Below are 16,321 nucleotides of genomic sequence, written 5' to 3'. Positions count from 1 at the left end.
TCTGGTAAGTGATCAACCTGCTGCAATTTTTATTATTCCTTTCAAATGGTATTTTTCTGTTCCTGCGCTTCTAAAAAAAGCAAACAAGCAACTTGGTTTTCTAGGTGTCTCGGATTGCAGACAGTGAAAAAAGTGTCATGTTAATGTTGGGACGCTGCCTGCCTCATATTGTTCCTAATGTGCTGCTTGCAAAACGAGAGGTGAGGAACCCTGAAATTTTACATTTTACTTTTATCATGATATTTTGTTGTTCATTTTGAAGATGCTGTGTCCAATTTCATGAAAGTCTATTACTTGCAATCATGTTCTTACTTTTGTGCATGCATCTCTGCTCCTAGAAAATGGTTTTACACCTCTGTCAGGTGAGTTCAGTAAATCTGCATGGTATCCTAATATTTCTTCCTCTGCTTAAGGCACCCATTAGCATTCAGCAAGACTGTTACTGTAGGTCCATCTATTTGTGGCAGCACAAATGTTTTTGTTAGGGAATACTGTATCAATGTGCATTGTAAAGAACAGGGGCCATGAGTTCAAACATTGTTTGGTTTATTTTGTCTATCAGTTTAAATAAGGAATAATGTTCAGGTTCTTTTGCAGCACTATGTACTTCAACAAAAATAATTTTCAGCAAAAAAAATTATTTTACTGTCTTTTCTTCAAAGCTCCATGTATCAGCCAAGTAAAGGTTCATCAAAAATACCTCTTCATAAGAAAATGAGCAATCTTGCTTATGTGTTTTCCTTAACTTTAAAATGAGACTAACTAAAAATTATGAACATGTAAGGTATATTTTGAATGTAACTGAAGGTGATGGTTTGCGTAATCATTCATGCTATATAGCATGAGAAAGGAAAGAAAAAAATGACTGGTTTTGAATTGCTTTGTCTAAATATTGCACATTACCAAATATGTTAAAACAAAAATAAACTGAAGAAGACATATCAAACAAAAATTCAGTGTCCCTGTAGTTGACACTGAAATAAAAGGTTTGAAGTAGCATGTCTTGTTGAGCAAGTTTTAGTCCTTGTTGAGGGGACCTACAGTATGGTAGACTTAGTTGTGTGTTTTGCATAAATTCATTTTAAGGCTTTGAAAATTCCGCAAGAAATTTGTACTGATCCTGTAATCTAAAATTTTATACCATACAAGTAATTGTCAGCAGCTGACATGGTGAACTTGAGATATGTGCCATGTTTTGAAAATTCATAAAAGACTTTTTTTTTTTTTCTGAGGGGATAGGGGTGTTAACTGGGTGCTCTGGAAATGCTTCTTTCTTTCACAATAATTCTGTGAATGTTCCTGGATCAGTGCTTAATTTCTGATTTCTTATTTATTCCTTTCCTTCCTTCTGCTTGGCAGGATGTGGTATTTTGGCTTCTTCTCACAGCTTGTAGCATAATCTGTGTAATGTATTGAACATTTTTGTGGCCTTTTAGTCTGTTTCCTACTTAGGTTGTTTTACAGTGAAAGTTACATTTAATTACATGTATTTTTGCCTTAAATTCTCTGTTTCAGTTTAATTGAAAAAGCCACAAATGAGAATTGAGTAATTGGATTACACAGGATGCTTAATGTTTCAAGAATTGAAATTTGCTTTAAAAATACCTTTTTTTAGTTACCTGCCACCTTTTGCTATAACTGTTGCAATGTTCTTTCTGATGTAGTCATGGAGCTTGAAGGAAAAGTTGGGTAGATCATCTGTCAGTATTTATCATAATCAATATTATGAAAAGCTAACCTAAGAACTAGGCTCTTCCACAAGGTATAACTTTGAGTCTTGTCCAAAAACAACCTTATATTGAGACTTTTGTACAGAGAAGGGTGTAAAAATATACCTAATGATCATTAATTGGAGAAGGATGTGTAACAGGTTCAACTCACAATGCAAAGTGTTTGCCAGTCTCTTCTGAAACTAGAAGAATGGTAGTATTTAAGATCTTACACTATCAATGTGTTAGGATTAGAGTGAAACATAATTTTTTGATGGCTCCCTGAAATATCTTTGTTCTTTAAGCATTCGTCATGTTGAAATTGGTTGCAAAATCTTAAGCTGAAAATTACATGCTATGCATCTCCATTTTGGAGAAACTGAGTTTGCAGAGGTTGACAACCTCTCAATAGTTTTTGTCCTTTAGCAGAGACTCAGAAGCCATGTTTCCTATGCTTTTGAGCATCTTAAGGTCAGTAGCAGCCTGCCTGATCTGGTAGTAAGCAAATATTATAGTTGACATTCCTGAAATTATTTCTTATTTTTATATATTGGTGCAGCTTAATTGTTCTTTAATGTCTGTAGTTTAGATTCCAATGGAAGGTAAGAAAGAAGGAAAGACACACAGTATTGAGTAGAGTGGCTGAGGGGATCATTTCAGTTGTTTCTAAAAAAAGTAGTTCAACTGTGTAAAATCAATAATGCACCGTACAGGAAAATTGCCTCAAAGCAATTTGTAGTTATCAAAATTCATGTAACAACATATAAATTTAGTTTTGTTTTCATCTCAAGCATCTAGGTTATCTTAACTCCCTGAAAACTTGTATGTCAGTATTTAGATTCATATGTGAATGCACTCACAAATAAAGGAGATGTTGCAAAAAATCCACGTAAGTGAAATGAGCAGTAACAAAATGCTAAAACCCAATTCTTAAAAAAAAAAAAGCTCATTGGTTGGGTATGCAGTCTGTGATAACACTTCTTGCAAATGAGCAGCTTGGGTTCATAAAAATTGATCTACATTGAAATCTGCTTTCTCAATTATCTTTTTACCACTTAAAATACATTAACAATAAAAAAAAAAGGCAAAAGTAAAATCAGCCACCTTCAATTTGTTGACAGATGTACCATTAAAAAAATTCCTTTGGCTAAAATGTAATTAGAGGGAAGCAGTCTTTTAAAACTTTTTGCAATAACTGATCAGTGCAATACTCATTTCTTCACACTTTCTAAGATATTAAAGTCAATGGTTTTTTGTCAGGAAACAAGAGTAACCTTGTATGTACAACTTCCGTACTCTGCAGTATGTAGTCCTTTAATGGAGTGATGCCCAGAGTAAATGTTTTGCTTAATATCTTATTACTCTTGTTCTTAATCAACACTTTCATTGAATTTTTTACATCTTTCATCTTGCCCATTATTCCAGTATTAGTCTTTAACTTTCTTTTGTGTTATGCAAATTTAGCAAAATCATAATAGTAATGGTCTACTGAATATGCACCACTAAATAGTTATACTGAGAAACTGTTATTTATAGAGAGTTCAACATGTTAAGAATAGAGTATTGCTTTTATTTGTTTGTAAAGTTGAAGCAAAGATAGTGTTGAATTTTCAGTCTCTGAGTTGATGCCATTCTCAACTCCACTAGATCTCCACTGTAGATTGAAAGTAATCACATTAATGTGCGGTAACTGCATGTAAATATCACCAAGGCACTTTAATTCTCGGGCATGTCTCTTAAAACACAGTAGAGTTGAGTATCTTACTACAAATTTTCATCTCAGTCTTATGCTTTAAAAGCCATAAAATACTTGCTTTGTTAAAGAAATGTAAAAGAGTACTGTGTCAGATCTTGGCAGTATACTTAATTGTCTGTTTCCAGGGTTGTGTCAAGCAGATTTCTTTCTGGTTGGATATGGATAAAGGTACATAAACCTGAGTTGCTGGGCATGAAAATTGTCAGTTATCAATATCTTCTAGATGATCACTTTAATTTCACATTAAAGGGGAGAATAAAGAAATCTAAATGAACAATTACAATACTTTGTTACTCTGTAAAACTTAGGTTGCTCTAGGCTTCTGCAGATTGTTTCTAAAAAACAGGGGTAGTGTTGACCACAGCCTGTTTGCTGGTCCTTTTCTGGTATATATGCTGTATTGGTGTTGGCTTGCAGGGCTTTTTTGTTCTGGGGGTGAGGGTGCTCCAGAAACATGAGACACAACAATTTTTTAAGTCCTTTTGTTCCCTTCTCCTTGATATGAGGGCCTAGCGCAGCTTCCGTAGAGTAAAATAGCTCGGTCTCATAGAGTGTCCTTTTCTTCTCTAGTCTGGAAGCTGACGTCTTTCACAGTTTTTTCTGTAAAGCTTACATAGGTCATGGATGCAAGGAGTTGAATTTTATGTTTATGAATTGAATTGCCAGCTTTTGTTGTATCACAAACTTTTATATGTGTGTTTTCAAATAAACAATAGATACAGACAAAGAAGTACAAAGTTTTTTCACACCCACACCCTACCATTGATTCTTATGTAAAAGCATCCCTTTGGGATCTCTGAGAGGCTTACTTTGGATCCTGGAATAATAGTCTCACCCCATGAAAGGTAATTAGAGCTGTGATTTTAATATTAGTAAGATTAGTAGCACAAAGTTTTGAGTCATGCCGTAATCCTATGATTAAATATTTTTTTCACTTTAAAACTAAAAGGATAAATTCTGAACTTCAAATACATTCCTGCCCAAGAAAGTCCCCATCAGTGGTTTGTTGGTACCTGCAGCTATTTCATTTGCAGACAATAAGATTATTTTATTTTATTTACTTGTTGTCAGAGGCTAAGTTACAGAGTAATTTTAACATAGCATTAGTTCACAATATAAGTATTGACTATTAAAGAAGATTAAAAGGAACACATTAACAAAATTGATCATGTCATCCTGGTTTATATACTGTCACCTGCTTGCAATATTAATACATTAATATTTGGAGTAATGAAAAATATTATTGTTTGAACCTACTGAAGTAACCAGTCTCGACACTTAACACTAGTTAAATTTATTCTTTGAGATAATTACTTTGCTTATGAACATTCCAACAACAGGACAGTAATAAATGAGAGCAACTAAGATGTAGAAGACTTGTTGGAATATTTAGCAAAACATAGATATAATGATGGAAACAACACTGACAGAAAATTCCTTGCTACCTTCTAAGATGCTCACTATATGCTGCACTTTAAAAAAAACCAAAGTTTAATATTTTGTTGTAATACTTTTAATACGTAGGAGGAACTGTCTTGCATATAGTTCAGGTGGTACTACTTACTATTAAAAAGCCACATTCTTTTGACCATAGGGAAAGCTACTCCATATGCCCATGTAGATGTTGCCTTTATTGAGAACTTTAATCAACTCAAGTCGTGAATCCTTTTCAAAGATAATGGAGCAAGATGTTTAACTTAGGAAGAAATTTTCCAGAGATACTATGGCGAGAAAAATGTGAGTTTTTCTTTGGAGAGACCTACATGGAGAGTAACACAGAAGCAGACCAGAGAGAAGATGGGCTGTTTCAGTTCTCCTGTGCAGTGTGTTAGGTCAGCCTCACAGAATTGTCTGTCAGCCACCTGTAGGTAGCTTCTCTCACTGTAAAACCAAAATAACTTCTTTCAGTCTGTTCTTTGTGTGGGTAGCTCACAGATAAACTGCCTCAGATATGAACTTGGCTTTTCAGTAGTAGAGGTGGGACCTATGACACATAATGTTTTATTGCATCAAGCTGCAAGTGCTGACAGCATTACGATGTCCGTCTGCTTGGAATCTAACAGGAAAACAGTATCAAAGCTGTGGAAGTCTGTCTTCTTGCTCTGGCCATGAAAGTCACTAGTCACTCCTGTTGACTAACACCAACATAAAGTATCAAAAGTTGTGTTCTGAAACTCAGAGGCAAAAGAGAAAAGAAGGACTTGGGGATGAACAGGATATTTAGGAAGGATCCCAAATTAAATAGAGAGAGAGTTGTTGGGTTTTTCTTGAAACTTAAGTTCTTGCTTTATGACTGTCAGCACAAGTGGTATTCCTTCCCAAGGAATGCAGAGTGTTTCAAATAGCACTGGAAGTCCACTCCTTGATTATTAGTAATTATATAGAGTCTCTGTAACCATGTTGTGAACATTCCTCTTGAATTTAAACAACCAAATACTAATCTTACCATGTCTTACTGGAAAATTACTACTTTCTATAGCTTCTCTGCTGGTTTCAAAATCTGAGATCTGTAAAAAAAATCTACATCAAAGGTATGACCCTTACCAACAGGAAGAAATGAGCTCAAACCTACCTGTAGTTTGGTTTTCGTAGTTAATGCTCCTGAATGTCCTGAGAAGAACCTGCCACTTATAAGTCTTTGGGAGACTTCGCTTGACCTGTCTTGTCCCTCTGTAGAGCATATTTGTTCTTCTGGTCCCACAGTCCTCTTTGCTTCCAGTTCTACCTTGCTGTCCATGAGGGCTATAGGGAGTACAGAAAACACTGTTGAAGACTTCTCACTCTTTCTCCACTCCCCTTAATAGAAGGAACTGTAGAAGCACTGATGCAGCGTTGCAGAGAACACTCTCTTCTCCCATAGTATGCATGAGAGAATGTGACCAATGGACAAGAAAACACAGCTAATTCCGTCAGCTATAATAACCAGCTTTCTGCAAGGTAAAGAACCAGCCTTGTATCTGCCCCATGTCAATGCTGTTAGGTTACTCATTAGCCTTTCAGACACAAGGCAGTAGTTTCTAGGTGAATATTGTCAGGTGTTTTCCTTCCATGCAGACTCAGCTGAAAAAAGACAACTTGAACTTCCTTAAATTCAATAAGAAGCTTAAAAAAAAAACCCTCCTCATGTCACTGTTTTAAAATCTTGCAGTAGTTCTGAGTAAGCAGTTGAGATTTTTGAGTAGGTACTCAAACATACTAAGAAAGTGAAGTCAATGTGTTGGTTTCAACAGATGAACCAAAAACCCCATAAATGTCCCATTTCATGGGGTATATTCTTTATTAAGTTTTTCATAGGAGTCTTTAAGAATACTTGCAAGAGCAGTTGAGTAACGTGAACTTAGGGTAGATTTCAGAAATTTAGGTTTCACTAAAGTAACAGGGGTTTGTTTAGCTATAAGTTTTATAATGAGCTTATTCTTTATGGTGAAGGTAGTAATTTTCTTCTGTATCTACAAATTGCAATCAGATTTCCTATTTAAAAGATTTTACTTTAATGTATAAGTAGTGGTATTTAGAGTGGTGTTTGGGGTGGGTATTATTTTAGTAATATTCCTTCAAATCTTTTTGAATTAAAGCAGTGTTTGCAGGAGAGAAAATTATTCTGTGCAGTACAAAAAAAAAGTTAAATAGGTTAAACCCCCTGACTTCCCAGAACTTTAAATGAGCAAAAATCTTAATTATCCAAAAATAATAAAATCTAACATGCGGATTCTAGAGGGAAAGAAGCTCTCAGCTGAAGAAAGTTATTTAGTTTTTCATGCAATTTAATTTGTAAAGTTTCTTTAATGCACGTCTGCTGTTCATGTTATTTTGTGTTGTGCTACACTTATTTAAAACCCACCCCGTTACTCTTAAAAGTATTAAGAAATGGAAATGTTCAAATTATTCAAATTTATTTTTTATTTCTCCTTTTCTCCTTTTAGATTTTTTTAAGTGATAGGTAGGATATTTCCATGTTTTTTCCTCTGTCATAAATTCCCTAATCTGTATCATAATTGAGTTAAATATTGCCAAAATATCTTCCAGAATCACGGAACGTTAAATACAGTTTAGGTTGGGTCTTGGTCATCTTTGGGGATGGAAAATGGCAGACTAAGTAGAATTCTTGTAAAATGAAAAAAAAAGCTTGTCAGCAGTTGACTAGCTTAGACACTGCTCTAAAATGGAGTACTGTTCTATGTTTAATATAAACATAGCTCCTGCTGTTTAGGAAAATACAAGTTGAGCAGTGAGGATGTTGTCAGTGGTGCCTCCACAAGTCCACAAGAGCATCATAATTAGGTCACTTTGAATGTCTGCAAGAAGAAATTGGCAGCTCCCTGCAAAGTCATTCCAAACCACCACAGATTTTTCCAGGTTTTATATAATCTCTCCTACTAACATTAGAAGTGTTTCCCTCTGTCACCTGCTTATTTGTCACAACTTAATAATTCACAAAAAGTCTTTCTGCTGAAAATGGCTCCAAAGTACACAGCAGGTGTGCGAGGTAATCTCCAGATTACTTGCCCATGTTTTTTGCAGACACTGAGGTTTTTCTTATTCTTTTTTTCCTGATCTCCCAGTGTGATGTTTCTGTTCCTAAGATATTAAATCACCTAGAAACTGTCTGGCTTCCAAATTCAGTTGGAGTAAAAGCTCACATCAACAAGGTCAAGGGAAGGGACTTCCAGACAATGTTTTAGAAACATTTGTTTCTTTTGGGAATGAATACCATGAGCTTTGTAGGCATATTTAGAACAGAGAAGGTCCTCACTATGAAGATCCTTATATTTTCTCTTGGTGTTTTACATAGTATTTTCTTCATAATTTGTTCCTTAAGGGATTTTAATTGCTCCAAAAAGAAAATTCAGCTTCAGAGATTGGTTCTGTATGGAAAAAAAAAATCATAGAACCTTTACAAAAATCAGATCATTCTCAGTCGACACAAAATCTGTCTGCAGTCACCTTTACCAATGTATGTTTCTCAGTGCTTATTCAAACTTGTGCACAAAACTGTGTGCACATTTAATTGGAAATTTTAATCTTTAACTCCATGGCATTTTTTTCGTAGGAGCTTTGTTCCATAGATGTCTGTGGAGCTTCAGTTCAGTAGGTAGTGAAAACAGTTGAAACCATGATTGTTCTCTTAATTCTGGTTACAGGTGACCTGCATATGTTAATTGTAATCTTTGCAAAGCTTTTCATTTTATGTGCTGGTTCTCCCCTGATTTCTCCTAGCAGGAAAATAATTCTAACTTTTGTAGACCTTCACTTTCCCCAGGTCACTTAATAAGACATCACGACTCCAAAGTATCTTTTCTAACTTTTTTGATGTTATGTGGGTGTTAAATTTATCATCTTAGTTTCTTTTGTTGTTAATGAATGTATGCCCAAAGCGATTTTACTTTGTTTGGTTTTCCCCTACCCACAACTTTTTAGGAATTGATCCCACTCATACTGTGTACAGCCTGCCTCCATCCTGAACCCAAAGAGAGAGATCAGCTTCTGCACATACTGTTCAATTTGATCAAACGACCAGACGATGAGCAAAGGTGTGTTTGTGCTTGTGTGGTGTGGGACAAGCAGGAACATTTTTCTCTGTCCAAGCAGCAGAACTAATAGAAATTGGATATTATTGGGTGGTATTAAACAAGTTTCGTTTAAGCTGGTATTTTGCTTATATAGTGTTGACAAATTTATGCCAACTTCAGGATTTTCCATTTCCATGACCTGTGCTTCCTAGTTACTGAAATGTAAAAATATGCTTGTAAGCTGCAGTGTAACATTTCAGTTCCTTTTTTTGTTTAATGATGAACTTTAACTGTTTTGTTAAATCAGAACAGCTTTTTTTAAAACCTGTCTTAGTGTGTCTTAGTGATCTACATGTTTGTTAAGATAACCACCACATTTCTTCGCAGAAAATAATGCTCCTTCTACTTATGGCTCATTACTATGGTAGCAATAAAAAATTCAGAAGAATGTAGCATTGATCTACATTTGAGAAGTGTTAAGAAATTTGTTTCATTTTGGTTAAGACTGAAGCAAATTACACCTTTTGTTCTATAAATTTAATTCTTCCCTAATGCTCAGGAAATCTGACTTTGTACTGATCTTGATGAGAATATCCTTAAGGTTGAAAGACAGTACCCAAGCTGGTATGTTTCCTTCTCTAACTGTGGAAAGATGTTTCATGCATGATCTGTAGTTCTTCTATTATTTTCATGAGAGATGTTTTGTAAAGCATCTGTATCTTTTGTTGCTCTAGGCTGTCTTTAGACAAAATAGGGTTTATGAAATAGGTGGAAAGCATTTCTTTTGGAGATTCTCCAAAACTGAAGTGTTCAGGCATAGTTTTAAACCATTCCCGTGGTAAAATTTAGAGATTAGGTATAATTTAAAGCCATGGCTTTGGGGATTAAAAAAAAAAATGCCTAAATAAACAAAAGCAACTTGTAGCGTAGTGGCGCCATGCAGATGGAAATTATGAAGAGATGCAATCCTGGTTTTACTTCAGAGTCATTAGAAATCTGCTTCCGAAATGTTTTGAATGTCTCATGTGGATTGAGAAGCTAAATTAATTTGTGGTTGAAGGGGAAAGAAATTACATCTCATTTGGAGTCTCTTGTGGTTAATTTGTTACAGGATTGGTAGCCTATCAGGTAGACTTTTTCGTAGCCCCCTTTAGGTGCATTAGCAGTTAAGAAAGAAGAAAAAGCTTTTTTTCCTTGAATTTGTTCATTTTTTATTATGAATTAGAGATTTAAATATAAAAATAACTTGTTTTCATCAGAAATTTGGTAAAAATAGTCTGCCATAAACTCCAGGACAATGCCATAAAACTCCAGAAAAATGCCATAAACTCCAGGACAAAACATGCGTATACATAATATACATTTGCACACATAAAAATAATAGTTGATTTTAAAGGTACCATAACATGATGGAAAACCAGTTAAGATTCCATTAAATGAGATTCTGAATACTTAATATTTTTATAATAAGTATATTTATATTATTATAAATTTATATTAATATAGATTTAATATTCTATTTAATAATTAAATAGAAAATACTTATTCAGAATTTCAGGGGGGGTGTATTTAAAGATCTGTATGGTAGTATTTGTATGCTTTGTTTTTATCTAAATACGTTTAAGTAATGTTTTAGCAGTCTTGTGCAATATGAAGTGAGCAAAGACATTCAGATTTAGTCACCAGAAGGATTATGTCAATTATCTCTTGTTAATTTGTTTACCTTCTGCTACACTGTACAGGCCTACCACATTGTACCTTGGTGTAGCAGCTGATTAGTTGATGACATTTTTAATTTGCTAAATGCAAGAGACTGAAATGTGACATTGCATTTCTAAGAATGAACCCATTAGAAGAAGTATTTTATTTTACAAGGTCAAATATCTGAAGTATGTTTACAATTATGCGGAAAGCCTGGATTATGCCTCTTGCCTATGGGAGATGCTTTTTGGTGCTTGGCATATTGCTGTAGTCTTGTACACTAACCTTATATTTAACAAGGCCACTTTTATCCTCAAGGCTTTGCTTGTTAATGTCCCATTCAACTTTTAAAAATGTCTATCAAATTCTCTTTTGCAAAGGAACAAAAATGTGTTCACATAACCTCCTTTTTGTACAATTATGGTAGTTTTGGAGGCTAGGAGCCATGAAGAAGTGATATTAATGTTTGGCTCTAATAGGACAAGATTAAAACCTTGCTTCAGTCACCTCTTACTGAGATCCTTACATCTTTCCTTTCCCTGAAATGCTGACTGTTATCATATACTGTTAAAATGGTTGCAAAAATATTTAAAATCTTATTTTCAAATATTTTTGAAATATCTTCAAATTCTCATCTCTGTAGGCAGGGCAAAAGGAAATCTGATTTAATTTTGAGATTTCAAATCTTTTTTTAAACGGTTTGATTTAAGAAAAAATGCTTTGTTTTATTCCATTTCTAATGCAGAAAATTTCAAGGGATTGCTGTGTTCTTCTTTTTTCTAATATGTTAAAAATGTATAGTCTGTTGCTCATTTCTGTGATTAGGTGCAGTGTATAGAACCAAAGATAGTAATTCAAATGCCTGTTTTGTTTGCAGTAGAACCCAGAATTACCGCAGGCCTTTGTCTCCATATTGCTGAGTCTTATCTAACCATTTTTGTTTTCTCCCTACTTTTTACCTTGATCAAAGGCCTGGTTCTCTGAATGTGGTAGTGAGGTAAAAAACCCAAATACACACAACACAAAACAAAAGAGTGTGCTCTGATTGTTGGCCTAAAGAATGCTGGGATTAAAATGAAACAACCTTTTTGATAGGATCTTTGTCCTAAAAAATTCTTAAAGCAAATGAATCTTTTTTTGATGGTGTATGTTCTCTAAGGGGTTCAAAACTAACCAGCAGAACCTCTGCCTTTCAACCTTAAGGGGTGCTATTGGTACAGAAAAAATTTAGGAGTTTAGACATGACACTAAAATGGTAACAAATTAATTCTGAATTACATTTCTTAGTGTAATAATAATAAACTCTGAGTAGTGTCCTAATCTTACTGAGGAGGTGATAAAATTGAGTCTCATGTCCACACATTATCATTTGAAACTGGGTATTTAAACGTTCATGTAGGCACTAAAAGTAAATAGGACTGGTGAATTGCATTCAAAGTTGATATTATTCCAATCCTATCAACAGGAGAAATAGAAGTAAAAAACATCTTAACAAGATAGCCACTCATTAAATAAAGTATCACAAATGACAGTTAAGTACAATCTTACTGAAATTTTAAATGTACCTCTGTGCCTATGAAATAGATGGAACAATGGCAATTTCTTGCAATCTTTAATGAAAGATAAAAAATGTAAGAATATGAATACAAATAACAGGTGATGATAGATACTACTGGTTCATTACTTGCTTTTTTAATGAGCTTTGGAAGATTTCTCACAAGAGTGAAGTCCAGTATTTTGTGGGAGATGACAGTAACTTGCATGTTAGAATGTTGCAAAACTGTCATAAAAGAAACAAGCTTCTTGCTTTGAATAAAATTCATTCCATCTCACAAATGCTTCTAAGTAAAATCAAATTACTTCCATAAAATACTGATGGTATGATAGTATTAGGTAATTTAGATCCTTTACTGCATGATAGTACTCAGTACTAAGAATTAAATGAGAGATTTAATCAGAGACTCCCAATCTCAGACGTTAGAAAATCAGAAATACCCAAATCAGAGATTCTCAGACTGGTTTATGGAGTTGAGGATCTGCAAGATTTTGGGAAAGGCATTTTGAATATAAAACAAGGTAAAATCATAGAATAGTTTGGGTTGGGAGGGACATTGAAGGTCATGAAAGCAAATCCCCACCCTGCAATGAGCAGGGATAATAGTGGCTTTCAATTTAATATTTAGTCGGTAAGTCAGTGTGAATGGTGTGAAATCTTGACTGGGACTGCAGACAGCTATCTATTGCCTGTCAGCATGTGCTTTTCCTAACTTAAAGAACATATGTTATATATTACAGAACTTCATAAACAGATTAAACTTTAAATTTGTATTTTCAGACAGATGATACTGACTGGGTGCGTGGCATTTGCCCAACATGTTGGACCAACGCGTGTAGAAGCTGAACTTTTACCGCAGTGTTGGGAGCAGGTAACTGATTATTGTTTGCTTTACACTCCAAAGTCAAGTAAATGTTCATAAATTTGAGTTTTATTTGTTTGAGGAGAAGGTTTTGGGTTTGGTTTTCATTGAATGGCAGTTCAAAATATTTTTCAAAAAGATACTGGAATGTTCTTTGCTCTCATCATATATATTTTTATCTAACGTTACACACACTTTAGAAGCAGAAAGGTTATTAAAGACTGTCTGGAGATTGTAGTTACCTGCTTGTACCTGCATAAGCTTGTTATATGGAAGTGTAGGTAAGCACATGTTCATCATCAATGTTGTGTAACCTATTGCTAGGTAGGTACCTTCATAATTTTACTGTACCTTCCAGCCTCTTGGAAATCCATTTTCATTCAAATATTTTATTTGCTGATTCTTTCTATGTTGTATTAAGTCCCTGGAGCAGTGTCCACACTTGAGCTAGTTTAAATTCTTAAACAGAAAATCAAAGACCAAAGTAGTCATAAGCAAGTCTCTCGTAGATGGGCACCTGTGAGATGAGCCTGAAGTTTACATGTCACTTGTAGAATCACAGTGATCTTTTTCACAGATACTCCAAATTATTAGAAATAACTGAACAACCAAACTGAAATGTTTTTACTGTTTCATCTGAGGTATAGAAGCAGAACAACATGAGTTCAGGTGAAAATGTGTTGTATTTTCCTACCACAGTGAAAGAAATGGAGTTCATCACTGCCTGGAAAGGCAATGAATAACTAAGCCATGACGGAGTGGGAATGCCTGCTTTGATGGCAGAGTCTTTCTGGTCTGGTAGTTTTCTACTGTTTCTTGCATAACACAGCAATCTGTGTTTCACAATAAAGTCTAAGCTTTAATAGCCTTAATGCTTTCTGACAGTAGAAGTACAAATTCTATGCAGCATTTGTGCTCGTTGTGAATGACTGATGTATCTGTTGATTGAGAGGTCTCATGACAGCAGTAGTTTGAAAGGAGCCATACAAAGAATTTTGTATTTTTGCCTAATTTTGTAAGCAGCATTTTGTTTTCTTAGTCCTTAAGAAATTTAAACTGTTTGAAAAAAACTATCTCACCTCAGTAAGAGCACATTTTTCTCATCCACTTCTTGCTAATTGCTGATGCAAAAGAGAAACTAGTCCAGCTGTAACAGTACAGCATATCAGACTGCCAAGTCCTATGTCATAGTGCACTTACGTAATGCAGTTTGCCAGATTTTATTTGCAGTGCTGGAACCAAGTCATTATTTTCTCCCATGAAATACCAGCTGAATCTTATTGTCACAAGCTTCAAGTTTATAGAAGGAACTCAAGTATAGACATAATTTTCTACTTTTCGCAGTAGATGTGTAAATCATGAAAAGGATTCATGCCTTTGGTCTCCAGCCAAAATCCATTTACAGATGCAAAGGACTGGGCCCTCAGAAAATTCATCATTTTCATTGATACCTTCTGGAGCTCAGAGTTATCAGGCTAGTCTTTGTAAACTCTCTACCTGCTCTTTTGCAGGTAAGACTTGGTAACTGACTCAGTTTAGTGGAAGGCTCTGTGAATGCTAAAAAGGTCACTCAAAACTAGTGACCAGTTATTGGCTTCCAAAACTGGAATACTGCTTATTAAATACAAAAGGAAAATAAATTGTAATAAACATTTTAGCTACATTTAGTTTCCAAGGGCTGCTTATCTTCCCTGAAGACAAACCTGACAGAAATTTGAGTCTTTTTTCTTCCAGTATGTCTTTGCAATATCAAGGGTGGTATTTATATTGCCCTACCAGCTGAAAACTAGTCATTGCTGTTTCCCTCAGAGCTCCAGAAGAGGATGTGTATCTCTGTTGCCAGTGGGGAATTTGCATTTGAAAAGATGGCACATAAGTCAAAGATTTTACAGAATAATAAAAAAATTAGGGTTGGAAGGGACCTTAAAGACCATCCATTTCCAAGCCCCATCCAACGTGGCCCTGAACACTTCCTGGGCAACTTGTTCCAGTGCCTCACAACCTTCACAGCCTAGTAGGTTTTAAAGCAGCCTCTCACTTGTCCATAGTATTTTTCATCTATGAAATCTCCATACTTCCAAAATTATTACAGTTGCTCTAGATGAATGCATGCAAAATAATGATAGACACACTCAAAGAACATTCTCTCATGCTTGAGACTTCAGTTTAGTCCTGAAGCTTACGATTTATTAATTTAAGTTTCTTTGAAATCATCTTTTTCACACTTCATTCTTGAGAGAGTTCTCAGTAATTTCAAACCAGAACAGCTGGAATCAGGCATCGTTGCTGAGTGTGCTGAGAAAGTCATCTCAGAAAGTTGTCAGGTTGGTTGTGTGTCATTTTTTCCATATAAATACATGCTGGCTATTTCCAACCACCTTCTTGTCCTTCAGATGTTTGGAAATGTTTTGTAAGACTGATTGCTCCAACACCTTCCCAGGAGCTGGTGTGAGGCAGACTGGCCGTGTTTCACTGGTTTCCCTGTCTTGCCCTTCCTGAGGGTAGCAGTGACATTTGCTTTGTTCCAGTCCTCAGGAACTTCCCCCATTGCCACAACATCTTGTTAATTGTCAAGAGTGTTCTTGGAATGACATCAGCCAGATCCCTGAGCACTCATGGATACATCCCCATCAAGGCCCACAGACTGCTGTATGTCCGAATTCGTCAAATGTTTCCTGGCCTGCTTATTTTCTGCCAAAGCTCCTTCTTGTGCCAGAATTTGGCATGGTTTTTAGGGACTTCAGACTACTGAAGGCAGGTCTTTCAAGATGGAGACAAAGGCGGCAGTGAGAACTTTGGTCTTTCCTCGTGGTGAGATGGCTGCCTCACCAAGGTTATACACTGCATAGCAAGAAAGAAAGAAACAGTTGCACCATATGCTGCATATCCTATTTTATCTGACAGCAGCAAAAAATTCACATTTCGCTCTCAGCATTTTACCGTAAAATTTTTTATTCACAAAGTATATTGAAATATATTGCTTGTTTCATTGTACAGCCATTACACAGGCCACTAGATCTGACTCCAGCAGAAGGCAAACTTGATTCCGAAGTGTCAATATTAAATTTGTAAGGCAGAATTTTCAAGCAACTTTTGAGTAGAAAGGAAAAATAGCACAGGATCAAGAGGTTCTTGGTAATACGCATTGTTTTTAGAGGTGTGACATATTTATGCTGGCCTTGAGAGCAGAACTTTAATAGCATGCAAATGAGTTCGGCTTTGTACAGG

The 16,321-nt window shown here is 35.2% G+C and overlaps 1 protein-coding gene across 5 annotated transcripts in view; it reads left to right on the top strand.

Annotated features, from left to right (window-relative positions):
* Positions 1–16,321, top strand: part of RELCH (RAB11 binding and LisH domain, coiled-coil and HEAT repeat containing) — a 76,783-nt gene that overhangs the window by 33,327 nt on the left and 27,135 nt on the right. For 4 of the 5 annotated variants that reach the window (XM_042048991.1, XM_042048990.1, XM_042048989.1 and 1 more), the window contains 3 exons: positions 105–200; positions 8,884–8,996; positions 13,012–13,102. In XM_042048991.1, coding sequence (XP_041904925.1) covers positions 105–200; positions 8,884–8,996; positions 13,012–13,102 — 300 coding nt within the window. Of the gene's footprint in view, positions 1–104; positions 201–6,295; positions 6,403–8,883; positions 8,997–13,011; positions 13,103–16,321 lie in introns of those variants that run through there. The other variant, XM_042048994.1, reaches the window with a different exon arrangement.

This window comes from Corvus kubaryi, unplaced genomic scaffold (assembly GCF_017639235.1).
Source record: "Corvus kubaryi isolate FWS band 111438036 unplaced genomic scaffold, C.kubaryi_AGA036_p1.0 69, whole genome shotgun sequence".
Lineage (NCBI taxonomy): Eukaryota > Metazoa > Chordata > Aves > Passeriformes > Corvidae > Corvus > Corvus kubaryi.
Note: the sequence above shows the minus strand (reverse complement) of the source record. Positions and strands in the feature narration are given on the sequence as shown.